Source organism: Orcinus orca, chromosome 20 (genome assembly GCF_937001465.1).
Source record: "Orcinus orca chromosome 20, mOrcOrc1.1, whole genome shotgun sequence".
Taxonomy (NCBI): Eukaryota; Metazoa; Chordata; class Mammalia; order Artiodactyla; family Delphinidae; genus Orcinus; species Orcinus orca.
The window spans coordinates 45,140,362-45,161,665 of record NC_064578.1 but is presented as its reverse complement, the minus strand read 5'-3'; the positions used below and the strand labels follow the sequence as shown (position 1 = coordinate 45,161,665).

At 38.4% G+C, this 21,304-nt stretch overlaps 1 protein-coding gene across 7 annotated transcripts; it reads left to right on the top strand.

Moving 5' to 3' along the window:
• The first annotated feature begins 1,058 nt into the window (after positions 1-1,058).
• Positions 1,059-21,182, top strand: ZFP30 (ZFP30 zinc finger protein). Of its 7 annotated transcripts, none has more exons than XM_033413756.2 (7): positions 1,059-1,233; positions 1,674-1,744; positions 3,523-3,683; positions 6,715-6,802; positions 10,037-10,163; positions 11,150-11,248; positions 17,375-21,182. In XM_033413756.2, exons 4-7 carry the CDS (start codon positions 6,794-6,796, stop codon positions 18,742-18,744), a joined length of 1,605 nt encoding a protein of 534 aa, XP_033269647.1. In that variant the 5' UTR covers positions 1,059-1,233; positions 1,674-1,744; positions 3,523-3,683; positions 6,715-6,793; the 3' UTR covers positions 18,745-21,182. The 7 variants fall into 7 exon arrangements, with proteins under 7 accessions (XP_033269647.1, XP_033269646.1, XP_033269650.1 ...); XM_033413755.2 differs by having other exon boundaries at positions 1,583-1,744; XM_033413758.2 differs by lacking the exon at positions 1,059-1,233 and adding an exon at positions 1,249-1,403.
• The last annotated feature ends 122 nt before the right edge of the window (positions 21,183-21,304 follow it).

Sequence of the window (21,304 nt, the reverse complement as noted above, 5' to 3'; positions counted from 1 at the left end):
GCTCCTATTGTGGGGCACGGGCTCTAGGCGCGCCGGCTTCAGTAGTTGTGGCACGTGGGCTCAGTAGTTGTGGCATACGGGCTTAGCTGCTCCGTGGCATGTGGGATCTTCCTGGAGCAGAGCTCAAACCCGTGTCCCCTGCATTGGCAGGCAGATTCTTAACCACTGCGCCATCAGGGAAGTCCCTGCACTGTCATTTCTTGATTTGCTTCTCCTTTGTTTCTGCATTGCCTCACTTTTCTGATTAGCAACTGTTTCAATCTGCCCTTTGGTACTCTGGAAAGTTGTAGGAGGCTGAAACTGAAAGGGTTTTGCAGCCAGGAGGGCTCCACAGGGTCCTGCTTAGTTTCATTTCTCTGTGGCACCATTTCAGTCCAGCATCCAATGAGTGGCACACACTCAGTAAACGACTCCATGCATGAAAACACAACCCCATCCATGATCACACACTCAGGCGCACGGGGCACCACGCCAACGCCAGTCCCTTGGCAAATATCACAGGGACCATGCTTGGGACACTGGGATATCACAATCACTCTTAAAAGCCTAAAGATCTGGACACCCTAGACCAACTTGGAATCCTGGCCCCAACCTCTTCATACCGGTCCCCCTTACTCATCCCACCCTCCAGCCCTCAACGTGTGTCGCCGCAAGAGCATCCTCAGCCCCACGGAGAACCCCAGGTTCGAACGGGTCCACCCGTGCGCTTGCGCACACGGGACAGAAACAGCACCTCCCAGGAGCCTGAGCGCAGGACTCTCGTGGGTGGGGGCGGAGCTCCGGGCCTGCGCCCGTTGCAGAGCCAAGAACCAAGTGAGAAAAGGCGGAATATACAGTTGCTCTGATTTTGGACTACGGTTCCAATAGGGGAGCAGGCCAGCTCGATAGCATGGGTCACTCACAAGGTCACCTTTACAGGCGGGGAGCCGGCCTATTAGGAAACCCTGCTTCTCTGCCCGCCCCGCCCCACGGGGATCTGGCCCCACCCGTCTCTCCAAGCGCTAAGTGAGGAGCCTGGGGACTTGCCCCCGCCCCCTGCGCGCCTGCGCACCCGGGACTGAGAAGGAACTCCCCGGAGTTCCAGCGCCGAAATCTTGAGCGCTGGGCTGTCCTCCGAGGCAGGCGAGGCCTGAGTGCGGTGAGGCAGGCTCGGAGGCGGCCGCTTCTCTTCTGAAGGAAACGAGCGCGGGACAGGCCAGGTTCTGCGGACGAGATCGAGGGCCTCAGGCCACTGTGCGTTTCCTCCGGAGTGAGGGCTTGTAGTTCTGAGACCGGGCGCCGCGGGGTTAAGCTCTGGCGGCGGTAATCGGGCGCCTCCCCGGCCTATTCTGTAATGCGCGACCCGGAGGTCCTGCGCTTCACTTTCCTCGCCTCACCTACCCAGGCCCGGGCGTAGAGGAAAGGTCTGGGAGGGAAGTGGGAGGTGGAGCCTCTGGGTGAAAGTGCCCTGCAAAGACGCGGTGGGCAGCCCCGGGGGTGGGCGGTTGTGGTGTCGGAACTACAGCGGACCCAGAGCCGCGAACCCGGACAAGGGTGACCAAGGACCTTCCTCCGTCTCCCTGTTTCCATTTCCTGTATGCAGGTGGTGGGTAGCGAGGGTCAAGGGGACATGGACGTTTGTTGACCGAGACAAGAAACGCCTGCGGTGTAATGAACCCTGTTTGCTTCCCCAGCCCGTCAGTCTCCAGAGGAGGCCTGTGAAGTGAACCGAATCGCTGCTGCAGCTCTAAAAGCCAGGTTCTTTGTGAGTTTGTGCTGCTTCTTTGTTTCCGTGAAATGCATTTGGTTTTCAGGACACGAGATTTTTTTATTTCCTTCCCTTGGAATATCCTGCTTAAAAGAAAGATCTACTTATTGATTTGGGCCTGAGGATTTCTCTACCTCATTAAGGGCAGGGACCTAATTTATAGATTCCCATTCTAGTGCCCACTTAATTCAGTTCTGCAGTTAGTTAACCATGTGCTATAAATTAAGTTGCTCTGTGAGCACAGCTTTTCCAAGGATTCTAATGATGGAAATAGCCCTATTGGAAGTTAACGTGGCCTCTCCCGTTGTGGAGCCCAGGCTCCGGACGCACAGGCTCAGCGGCCATGGCTCACGGGCCCAGCCGCTCCGCGGCACGTGGGATCCTCCCGGACCGGGGCACGAACCCGTGTCCCCTGCATCGGCAGGCGGACTCTCAACCACTGCGCCACCAGGGAGGCCCTATGTTTTCTTTTTGACTGTGATTTGTTGAGTAGTAGTTTAGGGCTTTAGACATCTGTAATTATTACGGAGTAGGAGTGGGGATTTTTTTTTTCCCCCAAGGGAATCCATGAGTGGAAATTTTTGGTACCAGCCTGATGTAGTTAGAGGTTTGATAGCATGAGTTTGTTTTATTTATTTTTGACAAATGAAAAATTGTATGTATTTAAGGTGTGCAACATGATGTTTTCATATATGTACACATTGTGGAATGGAATGCTAACCACACTGACTAATTAACATATCCATTACCTCTCTTAGTTACCTTTTTTTGTGTGTGTGACACGAATACTTAAGATATACTCTTGACAAATGTCTAGTATATAATACATTATTATTATTATTATCTATAGTAACCATGCTGTGCATTAGGTCTTCAGAACTTATTTATCTTATAACTGAAAGTTTGTAGTTTGTTTTGGGTATGTCTTTGGATAGAGGAAGAAAGGTGTGTGTAGTGGTTGAAAATTTTGAACCTAGAGAGTTTTAATCCTGACAACCACTTAAATCTGAGTGAGTTTGGGCAGTCTTTCTGTGTTGCAGTTTCTTAATATGTAAAATCGGAATTATTATATACCTCACAGGGTTGTTTTGAAGATTACCTGAATTAATATCCGTTAAACCTCTTAGAAGATAACCTGGCACATTAGAAGAGTGCTTAATTAATATTAGCTGTTGCTGTTAGTGATGATTCTTAGTCTTTCCCTATCAACTTTGTATATTCCCAAGAATAATGGAAACGTGAAGTTAATTAGGATGAATACTTGCAAGCAGGAAAATGAATCCCGCTCAGGTGGACCAGAACAGGGATTCTTAATATGAAGTCTTTGGACTCTGTTTATGAGTTTTCAGGACAAGAAAAATCTAAGATATATACAGAAATATTGTATATATTTGTCAATGGGTAAGTTGGGGGAAGAAGTCTATCATTTCATATTATCAGAGTTGTATAAGACCCAACAAGATTGATTCTTACTGGTCTAGAATCAAAGTCTGGGATAACTGGGAATGACTTTTGGGATAATCTTAAAAAATTAGTATCTAGCAATTTGGTTAAGTAACTCACAGTCCATACATGTGATGGAATGTTATGCGATAATAAAGATTATGTTTATAAAGTCATAAGAAAAAACCATATAATGTAATATTGGGAAGTACTTATTGTTCTGAATAAAAAATTTTTAAGAAATTAAGTTACATATGTGTCCTGAATGCTAAGGTAAGGATTAACAAGATCTTTTGCAAGGATTTAATAATTGGTTATTCGTTGGCACGCAGGAGGGGTTAACTCAAATGATTGAGCAGCTGCTGTGAAATAAGCATTTTTTTCTGTCTGCTGTGCATACTGTCTCTTAATCTTTGGAAATGTCACGAACCAGCTTTGTGATCCTTCACAGAAGGATCTCTGGGTGTTAATGAACTACAACATTGAAGAACTGGTAAGAATTATTTTTTCAGTGACATTGATTTCCCTGTTGTTACTACTTATGCAGGCCTATTTAATCAGTTTTTTTTTAATGACTATAAGGTACCCACCTTCCCAAATTATTAAAAAATTATTTTTAGGGCTTCCCTGGTGGCGCAGTGGTTGAGAGTCCGCCTGCCGATGCAGGGGACACAGGTTCGTGCCCCAGTCCGGGAAGATCCCACATGCTGCGGCCGCAACAGTGAGAGGCCCGCACACCGCAAAAAAAAAAAAAAAAAAAAAAAAAAAATTATTTTTAATGGGAATAGATTTTTTTTTTTTTTTTTGCGGTTCGCGGGCCTCTCACTGTTGTGGCCTCTCCTGTTGCGGAGCACAGGCTCCGGACGCGCAGGCTCAGCAGCCATGGCTCACGGGCCCAGCCTCTCCGCGGCATGTGGGATCTTCCCAAACCGGGGCACGAACCCGCGTCCCCTGCATCGGCAGGCGGACTCTCAACCACTGCGCCACCAGGGAAGCCCCATATATTTTTTAAACTGATTTTTTTTTTATGTGTTTGGATATGTTCCATTCCTTAACAGTTTTCTAAAACTTAGTATTTAATGATTACTTTATTCTATTTTGTGGATGTTTTATAAATTATTTAAAAAATCAGTTGTTGGGAAGTGATGTTCAAAACTGCCTAAGCAATTCCTTAAACAGCCTTTCTTAGGTCCTATTACTTAATCAGCTTTTCACTTCAAGGTCACGTGGGATTTCAGAGGTAGGAACATTTAGGAACATGGCATTGACTTTTGCCAAGTTGGGGTTCAGGTGATAACTCTGAAGTATTTGGCTGAATTTCTGAAAGAGTCTTAGAATATGAAATGGACAGTTCTGCTATTTTATGCCAGAAGCTTCATCCTCCTGATCCTTCATTTGAGTGAGAGTTTGAGAAATGAATTAATGATAATCTTACAAAAGACAAAATTATTTTAACCTCAGAGAAGACTTGGGAAAGGAAGGCGAAATAATCTAATTATACTGTATAGCTCAGTTGGAAATGGTATTTACATAGTCATAATAATGGAAATTGAATATCCATTTACCCTGTAATAGAACAAAACCATATTGGAAGGATAGGGAGATGGAGCTATGCATATGTGCAGTGGGAGATGAGTGGATAAAAGACAGCCAGAACTATGCTTTCTATAGTAGGAAGTCAGTAGATAATGGTTAAAACTGGAAATTCAGAAGTAGCAATATTAGCATGTTATTTGAATATATGGTGTTTAAGTAACAAAAGAAAAAGCTAAAAGAGGTGAAAATTGTTGCCTCTAGATTTGGAAGATGGGAGAAAGAAAGAGTAGCAGGGATGGAATTGTTGGGGCTTTTTGTGATATTCCTTGTAGGGCTGTTTTAAATTTATGGCCAGGTACAAGTGATACAAATTTAAAATTTTTTGATTAAAAAATTAAGAGACTCCAGAGGAGAACAAAATAAAGATCACCTGGGATACCATCCAGTAGAGGTAACATGATAAAATTTTATTCCAAGTCCATCCACAGACTTTCATGCACATGCATAATAAATACATGTATGCATATGTATGTAGTTTTCTTGCCAAAAATAGAATCACACACAATACTATTTTCTAAACTATCTTCTTCTCCCAACGATATGTAGTGACCATCTTTCCCTGACATCAAATAAGAATTTTACCTTTGTATTTTTAGTGGGTGTTTAGTTTTCTGTTGTGTGAATGCATGATAATTTATTTAACCTTGTTGAAGGATATTTAGGTTCTTTCTGGCTTTTTTGGTCCCATTATAACCATTTTCCACATATCATTTCATTCTTTCTACTGCATACCACAAGTGTCCATTTCTCCACAGCCTTAGTGATACTCTGAAGTATTATCAATTTTTAAAATCTGCTAATCAAATTCCTTTAAATTCAACTCAGTTACTTAGTTACTTAGTTTAGTTACTAAGTTACTAAACTTAGTCAGTTTTAACTAGTGGGTTATTTCTACTTTCTAGAGAATTATCTGTACTCACTTTTACAAATTCACTTTTCCCCAGCCTGGATACCAAGAGAATTGGGTTGGTAAATGCAATCATTTAGGCAGTATTGATGATTCTTAATAGGAAAATGGTGAACAGTGAGCTCTGAGGATTCTGGGAAAGATAGTTCAGCCTTGAGGATGGGATCCCAGTGTGCAAGTACAGTCTTGCCATTATAAAAACTGCTAGGCATGATCTGTGCAAGTGATTCTCAAATTGTGGCATTTGGACCAGCAGCATCGGTATCAACTTAGGAATTTTTTCGAAAGGCAAATTCTCAAGCCCAACCCCAGACCTAGTAAATGCCAACCTTGAGGAGTGGGGGCCTGCAAACTGTATTTTAATAAGCCTTTCAGGTGATCTGATGCATACAAAGTTTGATTACCAAACCTGCCCATTATGATCACTTGGGGAAGGTTTAAAAATTCTGATTCCCAGGTCACACTCCCTGCTAATTATATCAGAATGTTTGGGGGATGGGAGTTAGGCATCAGTATACTTTAAAGATCTGCTGGTGATTCCAGTGTGTGGCAAAGTTTGGGAAATTCTTGTCTGTACTGTTTTCTGCCTTCAGGGTTAGGGAGGCAAGTCAGATTCCTGACTTTCAGAAGGAAGTTCTGGTTTAGATGATGTAGCCACTTCTCAGCTGGGGAAGGTGCGAACGAGGGGAGGTGGCTCTGCTCAGGACAGGTCTGGTGCTCAGGTCCAGATGGACCTCGCTGGGGTGGGGAAGTAACTGGAATCTCTCCTGCTAAAATGGCTGGATATGTCCTACCATGCAGGGGCGTCTGCTCTATGTCTATCCTTGTGCAACGATTTTCCTGTCATTTTGGGGAGGGCATGTATTTGTCTAAATTACCTCTTACCTTTCATCACTTATTTGTGTGTTGGGAGGGGCGGGTAGAGGGGTGTTGCATGTAGGAATGGAAAAGTGGTGTGAGTTTTTAAAATTTGGGAGCTGTGAGGCAATTTTGTTCTTATGGCTTCATATTCTTCCCCCAGCTCTTAGCTTCTGTGGACTCTGCTTCTCCAGCAAATGACCCTTGAGAAAAACTAACCAGTTTCTTGCAAATCTGAAATCATGGCTCATGTAAGTTGATATTTCTCTCTATTTGAAATGCTGTAATTGTTTTCAGGTTATGTAAGCATTTTCATTAATTATCCCAAAACTCGCTAACAGAGCCCCATCCAACAGCTTTTCCCTAGTTGCTCCCACTCTAGTGAAGGATGGAGCCAGACAGCCTGGCCCCTCCTGTGTGCCCCTCTCTGTGTGAATTGACCAAATTACTCAAGGTCTCCTGTGTGTTCATTCTTTGTCTAGAGCAGAGATAAAGCAGAAATGAAGTCCCTAGAGGGAGACAACTGATAGGAGACTCTCAGGACTGGAGAATACTTTAGAGCAGCACTGTCCAATATTAAAAATACAAAGTTAGTGCCTTATTAGCACAGTAGGCCTCATGGCAGTCTCATAATAAGTAGAGAATAATATGCAAGGCATATATGTAATCTTTTGTGTCACGTTTTATTTATTATTAAAAAAATTTTTAAATTAATTTTATTTTATTTGGCTGCCTTGGGTCTTTGTTGCTGCGTGCGGGCCTTTCTCTAGTGTTTTAGCGAGCAGGGACTACTCTTCCTTGTGGTGCACAGGCTTCTCATTGCGGTGGCTTCTCTTGTTGCAGAGCACAGGCTCTAGGCGCGTGGGCTTCAGTAGTTGCTGCACATGGGCTCAGTAGTTGTGGATCAAGGGTTCTAGAGTGCAGGCTCAGTAGTTGTGGCACATGGGCTTAGTTGCTTCACGGCATGTAGGATCTTCCCAGACCAGGGCTGCAACCAGTGTCCTTTGCATTGGCAGGTGGATTCTTAACCAGTGTGCCACTAGGGAAGTCTCTAGCGTCATATTTTAAAAAGAAACGTGCAGTTAATTTTAATGCTTTATTTAACCCAATATAGCAAAATACTATCATTTCAAAATGTAATCAGTATAAAAATTATTGAGGTATTTTACATTCTTTTTTTTCTCTAAAGTCTTCAATATTTGGTGTATATTTTATAGTTACACCACATCTAAATTTGTACTAGCTACAGTTCAAGTGCTCAGTAACCACGTGTCTAAGGTAGCATATTGGACATTGTAGCTTTAGAAATTTTGTGTAACCTAAATTGTAAATATAATTTAATGTTTAAGAGTATAGAAATAATCTAAATAGAATCATTATTAAGTCCAACATAACTATTAAATGGAGTATTTTATAATAAGTTTAAAATATTCAATAAAAGATTTGTTATAGGGCTTCCCTGGTGGCGCTGTGGTTGAGAGTCTGCCTGCCGATGCAGGGGACATGGGTTCGTGCCCCGGTCCGGGAAGATCCCACATGCCCTGGAGCGGCTAGGCCCGTGAGCCATGGCCAATGAGCCTGTGCATCTGGAGCCTGTGCTCCGCAACGGGAGAGGCCACAGCAGTGAGAGGCCCACGTACGGAAAAAAAAAAAAAGATTTGTTATAATAAGGGAAAGTGCTAATGATACATATAGTGATGAAATTGGGTCTGGAAGAAATTCTTTAATTTTGTGCAAAGTCTACTTTTTAAAAATAGAGATTTTATGGTTCATCTGGGGGGAAAAATTCCATTGATTATTTTTTTCTAACCCTTAAAGGGAAAGAGGTTAGAGTAAATCACATTTCTGTTTTTGGCCGCACCTTGCAGCATGTGGGATCTTACCTCCCCAACCAGGTTTTGAACCCATGCCCCCTGCAGTGGGAGTGTGGAGTCTTAACCACTGGACCACCAGGGAAGTCCCTATAGTAAATCACATTTATTTTTTTTAGGCCCATTGCTAGCAGTATTTTTATGGACACTATTTCAATAAATTGTGAAATTCTTTTCTTTTTTATTTACAATATTGTGTTAGTTTAAGGTGTACAGCAAAGTGATTCAATTATTTTTTTTCAGGTTATATTCTATTATAGGTTATTACAAGATAATGAATATAATTCCCTGTGATATACAGTAAATCCTGTTGCTTATCTATTTTATGTATATAGAGTAGTTTGTACCTGTTAGTACTCCTAATTTGTCTCTCCCTCCCTCCCCCTCCCCTTTGGTAACCATAAGTTTGTTTCTGTTTTGTATGTAATTCATTTGTATTATTTTTTTAGATTACACATATTAGTGATATCATATAGTATTTGTCTTTCTCTGATTTACTTCACTCAGTGTGATAGTCTCTAGATTCATCCATGTTGCTGCAAATGACAAAATTTCAGTCTTTTTTATGGCTAGCATTCAGTTGTACATCTTAAGCCAGTCTTCTGTTGATCAGCACTTGAGTTGTTTTCCATGTTTCGGCTATTGTAAATAGTGCTGCTATGAACATTGGGGTTCATGTATCTTTTCAAATTTTTGTATTTTCGAGTTTTTGTTTTCTCCAGATATATACCCAGGAGTGGGATTGCTAGATCATATGGTAGCTCTATTTTTAGTTTTTTAAGGAACCTCCATTCTGTTCTCCATAGTGGCTGCACCAATTTACATTCCCACCAACAGTGTAGGAGGGTTCCCTTTTCTCCACACTCTCTCTAGCATTTATTATTTGTAGACTTTTGGATGATAATCATTCTGACTGGTGTGAGGCGATACCTCATTGTGGTTTTGATTTGCATTTCTCTCATAATTGGTGATGTTGAGCATCTTTTCATGTGCCTATTAGCCATCTGGATGTCTTCTTTGGAGAAACGTCTATCTAGGTCTTCTGCCCATTTTTGATTTGCTTGTTTGTTTTTTTGGTACTGAGTTGTAGGAGCTGTTTGTATTTTTTGTATCTCAACCCCTTGTCGGTCACTTCGTTTGCCAATATTTTCTCCCATTTGGTAGGCTGTCTTTTTGTTTTGTTTCCTTTTGTGCCCATCAACAGAAGATTGATGGTTTCCTTTACTGTGCAAAAGCTTTTAAGTTTGATTAGGTCCCATTTGTTTGTTTTTGCTTCTATTTCTTTTGCTGTTGGAGACTGAGCTAAGAAAATATTGCTACAATTTAGTGAAACTCTGATTAATTACCTGAACGTATCTGGAAATAAGTAAAATTAGGTATCCCACAGTTATATAGGAAGTTTCGTCTGTAGCAGTAGTAGGCAAACTACAGCTTGTGAGCCAGATTCAACCCATGGCCTGTTTTTGTACAATCTATGAGTTAATTACTTTTTGAAAGGATTGTTTTAAAAAAGTAGGGAAAGGAGAAGAATATACAAATAGTGACAATATGTGGCATGTGGCCCTATACAGAAATAAATAATTTTACAAATAAAACATGGGTTTGTCATTTCAGGATTTGGTGATGTTCAGAGATGTAACTGTAGACTTTTCTCAGGAAGAGTGGGAATGTCTGAACTCAAATCAGAGGAATTTGTACAGAGATGTGATATTAGAGAACTATAGCAACCTGGTGTCACTGGGTAAGTTTATCTGTGTCAAGTAATGTAGAAATTCACATGACTGAATTTCAGGGCTATCCTTCTAAAAGCCAAATATCTGCTTTGTAGTTTGGGAATAGGCACCTTCAGCTGTTAAACTATTAAATAGCACCTTTAGCTTCCCCATAAATCAGTGACATTTACATTTTCCTTTGCCTTTTCCATAATTGCGTCTCTTGAATGACAGTTTGATATAAATTCTTAGATGCTCAGAGCAAAACCATTTTCAAAGAAATCTGGTTTCATACTGCTGTAGATGGTCTGTTATCTATTAACTTACCTGCAATGTGAGTAGGAAGGCAGAGGTGTCTGGCTCTACATACCTATTGAAAAAGCTTATACAATGTATATGATACTGGGTTAAATCAGTAGTTTGTAAAAACTCAAGTGGACACATTCAATTTATTGCAACAAACATTATCTTTTAATTGATTTATGATTAAAAGTTTAAAATATATGAACTTTGCATTTAACATTGGATGAATATACTGGCAAGAAACTATATTCCTTTTAGCAAAGTATTTAAAGAAAAGCAAAAATAGTACCTAATAAACATGTAGAGTGCTTACTGTGTACTAGGCACTCATCCAAGCACTTTGTTTATTAAGTCAAACCTCACACAATCCTATACATTATTATAATAATGGTATACATTATTATTTTATATATTTTTATGTATTATTTTATATATTATTTACATATGGGTATATATTATTTTTCCAACTGAGAAAACTGAGGCCGTAAGTTGTTCAGGTGACAGAGGCAGGATTTGAAACCACTGCTGTCAGTGGTTACTTTCTCAAGAGACAGAGGCTGTATGAATTGGCAATTAAAATAAGGCACTATTCCTATCTCTCTGTTCTTGTGATCCTGAAGTAACTCTAATATCAATGTTTTTCTGTTCATTTACTCTTCTTTGTTCTGAAGGCTTAGTCAAGTATATCCTTTCTGTATTATGTTTTCTCAAGGAGGATGTTCCGTTTCTAAACCAGATGTAATTACTCTGTTAGAGCAAGGGAAAGAACCCTGGATGGTTGTGAGGGATGAGAAAAGAAGACGGAGCCTAGGTGAGTAAGTGCTAATAAGGAAAGGTAAGCTAATGTGGCATGGCATATTCCTGCTGGTTGGGAAGGAGACACACCACTTAGATGTTGATTATGAAGGAGAGACCTGAAACCTGGGAAGAAAACTTAGATTTCAGCCTGAACCACCAAAGAAATTTCATCTTTACTTCCATTTACCTCTTCTTTCTTCACTGTCATGTTTCTTTCTCATTTCAATGGGGGAAAGCTTTCTTCACCAAAGACCACCATTTTACCTGTATTTTGCATCTAATTTCTTTCTAGCTCATCTTTTGTATTTGGCTTTTATGTATGTATTTCTTCATTGCCTTCTTTTCATGGAGTTTACGTTTTAGTAGGGTAATCATACAATAAACAAGTGGATTACTAAATATCATAAAGTGATTAAGTATTATAAAGAAAAGTGAGTAGGATAAGAATATGGAGAATTATGATGGGTTAATGGGGTAATTTTAGATAGGGTGGTCAGGGAAGAAGAACCAGTTAGCAGAGGCTCTTCAGCTTGTCAAAGATGGAATCATTTGAGCATCTGTATACATAACTGCAATGTATTGCAACCACATAAAATACCGCATGCTTAATTCCATAAATTCTTAATGATGCTAACAGCAGATTGTTCACCATTGGAAACTACTAGAGAACTAACTTATTTGGAAAGCATAAATTTAAAAGAAAAAAGAAGCGTTTATCCTGTCTTCCTTGTAAGAACTGTACCAATAGGTAATAGATGGAGGGATGTTTTTCTTAATAAAAGTATTCAGTGAATAAATGAAGAATGATAGAATATTATCACTTTGGAACCCATAGTGAGCTATTGGATCTAGGCACTGAACATCAGTGCTGATAGCATCACAGAAATAGAGACAATGAATGAAGGGGTGAATGAAAGGATACAATATGACCTATGAAGTGGGCCTAAGTCTAATGGAGCTTCTAAAGCCACCAATTTATTGGAGGAAGATAGAGGAGCATGTTCTATTACACCTTGGGAATATAGTCAGAAAAATTCAGAATATGAGAAATGCTATAGGGTCAAAAACAGTTCTTCAACAAATAAATTGTAAGGGAAATCAAAAGATAGTAGGACAGGGACTTCCCTGGCAGCGCAGTTGTTAAGAATCTGCCTGCCAATGCGGGGGACATGGGTTTGATCCCTGGTCCGGGAAGATCCCACATGCCGCAGAGCGACTAAGCCCGTATGCCACAATTACTGAGCCTGCACGCCTACAGCCCATGCTCCGCGGCAAGAGAAGCCACTGAAATGAGAAGCCCGTGCACCACAACGAAGAGTAGCACCTGCTTGCGTGCAGCAACGAAGACCCAATGCAGCCATAAATAAATAAATTTTTTTTTTTTTTTTTTTTTTTTTTTTGCAGTACATGGGCCTCTCACTGTTGTGGCCTCTCCCGTTGCGGAGCACAGGCTCCGGACGCGCAGGCCCAGCAGCCATGGCTCACGGGCCTAGCCACTCTGGGGAATGTGGGATCTTCCCGCACCGGGGCACGAACCCGTGTCCCCTGCATCGGCAGGCAGACTCTCAACCACTGCGCCACCAGGGAAGCCCAATAAATAAATATTTTTAAAAGATAGTAGGACAGTCTGTAGGTTTTAGACAGGTAGAAGACATGTCAGCCATTGTACATTATGGACTTCGGATCAGTTATTATTTTTAAATTGTTTAAAATTTTATGTATGAGATAATTGGAAGTGTGAACACTGATTTTTGATGTTCTTAAAGAACTACTGTTCATTTTTTCAGGTTTGGATAATGGTATTATGATTATTTTTTAAAATCCTTTTAGAGATACATCCTGAAGTGATAACAAAAAACATTAGATTATGGGATTTGCTTCAGAAAATGTGAGGAGAGTGGATTAGGGTCTGCATAGGCCAGTACTGGGCTTGGTTGGTGGTTGCTGAGGCTGGCCATAGATACATGGACATTTATAATTATTCTTCTCCTTTTGTGTATGTCAGATATGCTCTGTAATAAAATTTTGTTTCTTTTAAAGTTATTGGGAGGTGAAAAGAAAATGAGAAGTGAGGCAGTGATGAAAATAAATATATATATAACTCTTGGAGGAATTTTGCCATAAAAGCAGACACATGGGGTACAGGGAAAGTATCTTAAGGTGTGATGAGGTATTAGAACATGTATATAGGCTGAAGGGAATGATTTCAAAGAGGGAAAATTGATGGAGTAGAGAAAGAGGGAATTCTGTAAGCAATGACTTTCAGTAAATGGGTAGGAGTCAATTTATGAAGGAAAACCAATGCATATGATAAGAATAGGGACACAGGTTGGTTTGATAACGTGGTGAAGGGGAGAATAACATTTTTCTTTAAATTGCTTCTGATTTCTTGATGAAATTAGCAGTAAAATTATCAGCAGAATGTGAAGGTTATTTGGAATTCAGTGTGGATTATTTAATATTGAGTTGGCCAAAAAGTTCATTTGGGTTTTTCCGTAACATCTTATGGAAAAACTGGAATGAACCTTTAGGCCAACCCCATATTTGATCAGTTTTGATTTTCAGAAGTACAGTTCTGTGGTTATAGGGTTTTAACATTTACAGATCTCTGGTTGCATTTACCCTGGTGTTAATGTGCCTAAAACTGCCTCTGTCATAAATATTCTGTATCCGTATCATCTTGTATCAGCAAAGGTTATTGAAGACATCATATCTCAGGAAACTAATTAACTCTATGAACAGGTAATTTACTTCATATTTTCTTTTTAATTAAAGCTGGTATCCTGCAAATGGAAATAATATTTCTCCTTTTACATTGCTTTAAGATAGGTTAATATTTTGCTTTCACATTAGCATTATTTACTAGAATAAAGTCCTTTGATCCAGTAGAATACAAACTAATATTTGGTTTATTAATTTTGAGTAGTTAAATATTTTATATATGTCTTTTGATGTTTAGTTTGGCCTTTTGTTTTAGAGTTGGTCCAGTCAGTTTTTTCTTGATTAAATCATACATATAATGCATAGGTTATTATTTCCAGTTTCAATTTATTTAAAGTAGAACAAGAATCTAAAGATAGTTGTCAAGCAAACTGTGTGCAGGATCCTTCACGACTTCTTACATTTCCCATCAATCTTTACTATTTTCTCACTCATGCCTATTTTGAGAACAATGCAATGTGCATCCCTAGCCAGAACTTGCAAAGCACTGAACCTAGTTTTCATAGATAGAAATGGTTGTCTTTCAGTTTCTTGAAGGGGAAAGAACTGGCATAAACAAATTTGGGAACAATTATGGCTGACTTTTAACAGAAATCTTAAGATTACACTTCAGTTGTTTATACAGTTGACCCTTGAACAACAACAGCATGGGTCCATTTATACATGGGTTTAAAAAAATAAATGTGTATTACAGTACTGCATGACCTGGGGTTTGTTGAATCTGTGGATGCAGAACTGCGGATATGGAGGTCCAACTGTAAAGTTACACACAGATTTTCAGTGGGGGGCGGGGGAGGGGGTGGTATTGTCCCCTCTAGCCCCTATGTTCAAGGGTCAACTGTAGTATAGTCTCCTAGATGAGAATGTTCAGCGTGCCAAGGCCTTAATCTGACACGTCATTTAGGTGGGGAAGCCATATAAGTGTCTCTATATCCACACTGGGAATGTTTTGTTTGTTTTTTAAATTAAAACGTTCAACTTCTATAGGATAAGTTTTATAACTTCTACTTTGTTTTTTATGAGTGAATATGGACATTTTGCCCTAAGTTTGTTTATACTTTTATTTTGTGCATTTTCTACTCACTTCCTTTATTCCATTACTTTTTCCATTGTTTAATGTTTCTTATACAGTTTGTATGGGCTTTTCTGCTGTATACACTTTCTCATTTTTCTTACAAATGATTGGGCCTTCACTTTTGATTTTGACTGTGACTTTCCTTTAGATCACTGGTTTTTAATTTTTAATTTGCAAGTAAATCCTTTGAAATCACCATCTTAATAACAACTGTCATACTTTTGTACCTGCCTGCTTATTTACTACTGTTATGACTAGCTAATTACTGTTCATTTTATATATAATTTATATCTTATTTGTCTTAATGAGACCTTAAATTGTTTTTTTCCCCAAAATTTCTACAAAATTGTCATAGTTTTATATTGCTTTCTTGAATGGGGAGATAGAGACAGACAGACAGGAGGAGAGAGAGGGAGGGGGAGAAAGAGAAAGAGAGGAGTAAAGGAAGGAGAACAGGAGAGAGGGAAGGGAGGGGGAAGCATGGAGAAAGACACTCAGATTTCATAGGAGTATTTTCTGTGCCATTCATTTTTTTGTCTCTGCTCACAAATTATCTACACTATTTAAATCATTGTTGCCTTTTAACGTCTTTTTAGTATATCCTTTTTAAAGTAAACTTATTGAAATATGAACAGATATAAAAAAATACAGAATTATAATATGTAGCTCACTGAATTTTCACAAAGTAATTATACATTGATTCAGAAATAGAGCTTTACTAGTATATCAGAAGCTCCCCCCTAACTTTCTCCAGTCATTCCTCCCTACCAAAGTTAACTACTAACCTGACTTCTAACAAGTCCATAGATTAGTTTTACTGTTTTCAAGCTTTATAAAAATGGAATAGTATAAATTCTTTTATGCCTGGCTTTGTTTACTCACCATTATGTTTGTGAGAATGATCCATGTTGTTGTGTGTACTTGTAGATTATTCATTCTCATTGCTGTTACAGTTTGTCTCGTTGCTCTTATTGCATTGTATCCACATATCTTAATTTTCTTTGTCATTCTTCTGTTGATGAACACTTAGATTCTTTCCAGTTTGGGTATATTAAAAATAATGTTGCTGTATTGTAGATTTTTTAAAATACCTTTTTCTTTTTGAAAAATATTGAAATCTTATTTCAAAAATTTTGAGAAAATATACATTTGAGAAAAATACGTCTCTGCTCAGAATTTCATTAGCATGTTACTCTTTTATAAATTTGTTGCTGTGACTGAAAAACAACTAATATATTTTTAGGCAGTACCTAAATGGCATTGGCTATGAAGACTTCAGGGAGAATATAGGAAAGGGTATGAAGGAACAAAACAGGTTGAGTATTTGTAACATAGTGTGTATAGTTAATAAACTCAAATGAAGATAAATAAGTAGAACCTTTTATTACCTTGATCGTGAAAGTGAGGTTCACTCACAACTATGCAACGTAGACAATGAACTGAAGTGGAGATATCTGCAAGTGAAAGTGGAGAGGCCATTGGAAGGATGATCAGGTGTAAAGAAATTTTTCCATGTATGTATTTGATTGAGATAGCTTAGATGTGCTTTTGTTTCCCATCTCTATAGGAAGTGTTAAAAAAGAAGGTGTAAGATTGGAGGCAAGGCAAAATATACATTTTTACTATTAACTAATTATGGAAATTTAATAATTAATAGTTACTGTGTGCTATGGGTTTGTTATTCAGTGATAAGTGAAAGATTGTTTCTGCCCTTGGGGTAAGAAAATAGAATAAAAACTGGGAAAGTTAATGAATATACCACAGCAGAATTGAAAAAAGTGTTAAGCAAGGAACAAGTTATTGGGATAGAAAATAAAGGATATAAATTAGATGAAGTCAGCACAGGTATTTTTTCTGACTTTTATCATGATACCTAAAGGATGAAAGGAACCCAACCATGTGGAGAGCCCGCCAGCATTCCTGGGAGATTTAACAGCCAGTAAAAAGCTCTAAGAAATGGAAAGATTGTAACATATTTTAGCAACTGAAAGGAGGTAAGTGTGACAGATGTAGGGTGCAAAGGGGGCAGTAGCTTGAGATGACATCTTTTGGTAAACAAAGGCCATGTTATTCATAATAAAGTGTTTCTACTGTATTCTTATTAAAAAGAGAAATCATTAAAAAGTTTAGGTAGAGATCTCAGACTTTGATTTGCTTCTGACTTATCTGGTCTTAACTCATTTTCTTTATTCCTCTTAGCTTTTTTCAAGCTACATGATTTTTAAAGAGTTTTTAAGCACATTTTATTCAACTGGACTTTCCTATTATAAAATTTTTATTTGCTTATTTGTTTACTTTTTCTAGAATAAGAAAATAGCATGTGTTTATCTTATTTTCTTTCAGATTTGGAATCCAGTTATGGCACTAAAAAGTTATTTGAAGTAAAGGATGTTTGTGAAATGAATGTATCTCAGTGGGAGATAATGGAAAGCATTAGAAGTTGTGGCCTTGAAGATTCCTTTTTCAGGAAAGATTGTGAATATAAAAAGTTTGAGGGACAAGAGGGTCCTCAGGAGGCGTATTTCAGGCAAGTGAAAAAAACCACCTCTGAAAAAATGCCCAAGAACAAAAAACGCACATCTCTTACTCTGTATCAGAGAATTCACAATAGAGAGAAACCCTATGAATGTGGGGATTGTGGGAAGGCTTTTAGAGTACGCCAGCAACTCACTTTCCATCAGAGAATTCATACTGGTGAGAAACCCTATGAATGTAAAGAATGTGGAAAAGCCTTTAGACAGTGTGCCCACCTTAGTCGACATCAGAGAATTCATGCTTCTGACAAACTCCTTGAATGTAAAAGATGTGGAAAAATCTTTACATGTGGTGCAGATCTTCGTGTACATCAGAGAATTCATGTTGGTGAGAAGCCCTATGACTGTAAGGAATGCGGGAAGGCCTTTAGAGTGCGAGGACAACTTAATCTCCATCAAAGGATTCATACTGGTGAGAAACCCTATGAATGTAAGGAATGTGGGAAGACCTTTAGACAATATGCACACCTTACTCGACATCAAAGACTTAATATTGCTGAGAAATGCTATGAATGTAGGGAATGTGGGCAGGCTTTTCTGTGTAGTACAGGCCTTAGAGTACATCACAAACTTCATACTGGTGAGAAACCCTATGACTGTAAGGAGTGTGGGAAGGCCTTTAGAGTACGGCAACAACTTACTCTCCATCAGAGAATTCATACTGGCGAGAAACCCTATGATTGTAAGGAATGTGGGAAGACTTTTAGTCGTGCCTATCATCTAACTCTCCATCAGAGAATTCATACTGGTGAGAAACCTTATGAATGTAAGGAATGTCAGAAGTTCTTTCGTCGTTACTCAGAACTTATTTCACATCAGGGTATTCATATTGGAGAGAAACCCTATGATTGTAAGGAATGTGGGAAGGCCTTCAGACTGTTCTCACAACTTACTCAACATCAGAGTATTCATTTTGGTGAGAAACCTTATAAATGTAAGGAATGTGAGAAGACTTTTAGACTGCTCTCCCAACTTACTCAACATCAGAGTATTCATACTGGTGAGAAACCCTATGACTGTAAGGAATGTGGAAAGGCCTTTAGACTACATTCATCACTTATTCAACATCAGAGAATTCATTCTGGTGAGAAACCATACAAATGTAAGGAATGTAAGAAGGCATTTAGACAACATTCACATCTTACTTACCATCAGCGAGTTCATAAGGTCACTAAATAATTATTAGAAAGCCATCCATTGTGAATTTTGTGTTAAGGGGCAGTAGAAAATAAATTCTGGAGGAAAAGGTGTTTGAATGTAGGAATCCCTTTTGCTTCATGCTCAAAATTAAAATAAGAGGTTTTAAAAGAATAGGTTAATTTAATTAATATATAGAAATATTTCATCACCATTCAAACCATGTTAAACTTTAGGAAGTTCTTTCTAGAAAGAAACTTTCTTAAAGGAGTGAATGTGGAAAAGCTTTTGATCTTACCTGTTATCACCTCTGTTCTTTCATCTGTACAGTATACCTATGGAAGTTGCCAGGGCACCAACTCATTCTGGAAATTGATAAATAAAAGGAAGGAAATGTGATTTAGCCTGCATTTCCTGTATAAACTATATTTCAAGGCAACTAGAAGTTGATGAGGTAAAGTTCTTTATTAGAGATTTTTATAGGACATAATGAAATAATGGATCTAGGCACAATTCTCAGTAGAGGTGTTAAGACCATTAGGTGAATGGTTGATGTCAACTTCATAGTGAATAGATCACGTTGACAACATCTGAACCCACTGATCAATTTTAATCTCATCAAAAATAGGACAAAACATTTTGTGCCTCCTGATATGATACAATAAGACATACCATTGACAAAAAATATTGAACCTGAATCTAATTAAAGCATCAAGATCTAACTCCCAGTTTAGAGAAAATTCAGGAAACAAGAACAAATTACATGATACAGCAAGAAGCAGACAAATCTAAAATGTGGGTAATTCTACAAGAGTAATGACAGCTTCTCAACCAATAAAATGGATTCAAAAAAGGGAGGTGGAACTCTTAGATATTAAGAGTCTTAAGAGATGTATCAATCAAATGCAATGAATGAGTGGTTCTCATTTAGATCACAAGTTGAACAAGTGTAAAAAAGACATTTTTATGATGGGGAAATGGGACTATTGACAGTATTAGATAATATTAAGAATTATGTTCTTGTTAGATGTGCAAATAGCATTGTGTTTATGTAAAAGTGTCTTAGAGATAAATTAGCAAGTTTATACACATGAAATGATATGTCTAGAATTACCTTTAAAATGCTCATGCAAAAGAAAATTGAAGATGGATAACTTGTTTGTCAAAATCATGGTAAGATGAGTCAGGTGCGTGGTTTTTGCTTATTTTGTTTTTGCTCTTTTCTCTATTTTCATGTATTTTAAATTTTCCATAATTTTTTTTAAAGATAAAGTATCTGTGAAATTATAACCCACTTAAAGTGAATGATGTTTTTAAATGGCTACATATCAGAACTTACGGATGTTGCTAAAGTTTTACACACAGGGATATTAAATGTGCTATAATGTATTTGGGAAATTAAGATTGAGGATCCAGATTTTATCTAGTTCACCTAATGCTACATCTGTTGTAGTGCCTGTCCCATAGTACTTCGTATATTTCAAGAGTGAGTAAAAAGAGCAATTACAACTACTTGTGGAAATTAATGGAATAGAACTGTTTTATCTGATAAGGTAGCTGCTAGCAACATGTTGAACACTTAAAATTGAGCTATTGAGAGCCTGAATTGTGGTTAGTACAAATTAAGATGGTGTTAAGTGTAAAAAACACGCATGTTTTGAATACTTCTAAAAAAATATCTAACAGGTCAGTTTCTCACAGCATTTCTCTGCTGTTGTTGGGAAGCTGTGATATTCAGTGGATTGCATTAATGCACAATACAGAACACAATTTAAGTATGTCTCTGCTCCCAAGTAGCAGCATGTTTATTTACACACTGAGGTCTCTTTGGTTCTACCCCGAGTCATGCTGAATTTTTTTTTCTTCTCTTCATAAAACGTTGCCTGTGTTTACAGCTGAGTAGTTTTCTCAGACTGTTTATAGCCTGTAGATGTTTCGGCATCCAAAGGCCCTTTTTTACTTTATACTGTTTCCCACTAAGTTCAAGCTTGCAGTGCTTCAAGTAGTACAATTCTCTTTAAGACTGTGTTTTCTATGATTTTTATTAGGGTTCATTCAATTAGACAAAAGATCAACAGGCTCTTCTCTGTATTGGGTTCCCTGTGAGGCTACTGTGGAAAAACGACTTTGAAATTCTTAGAAGCCACGCTGTTTCACAGAAAGGATGCAAGTTGGCTTTATCTTTACCCTGGGGTGACATTTTCAGGACAGCACCACATATTTGAGTTTTCCTCCCCTCTCAGGCCCATTATAACTTTGAGAACCCTTTGCTACCTGTAAACACTGTCATGAACCCTCTATTTCCTTGAAATTCTACTTGAAATATGCACCAATCGATATAATGAATAGAATGATTTTTTTTTTACTCTGTTAATATGATGGATTACCTTCATGGATTTTCAAATATTAAGCCTTATATCACTGGAGTAAACTCCATTTGTCTGTAGTGTGTACTTTAAATATATATATATATTGCTGTACTTGCTGTGATTGCTATGATTTACTAATGTTTTGTTGAGGATTTTTGCATCTGTATTCATGAAGGATACTGGTCTATAGTTTTGTTCTATTTTTGTCTCATTTGGTATCAGGTTGATGGTGT

Coding starts and splice junctions, on each gene's coding strand:
- ZFP30 (XM_033413754.2), top strand. CDS start 10,019: ATGGGTTTGTCATTTCAGGATTTGGTGATGTTCAGAGATGTAACTGTA. Junction 10,164..11,149: donor TAGCAACCTGGTGTCACTGG/GTAAGTTTATCT, acceptor TGTTTTCTCAAG/GAGGATGTTCCGTTTCTAAA. Junction 11,249..17,374: donor GAAAAGAAGACGGAGCCTAG/GTGAGTAAGTGC, acceptor ATTTTCTTTCAG/ATTTGGAATCCAGTTATGGC.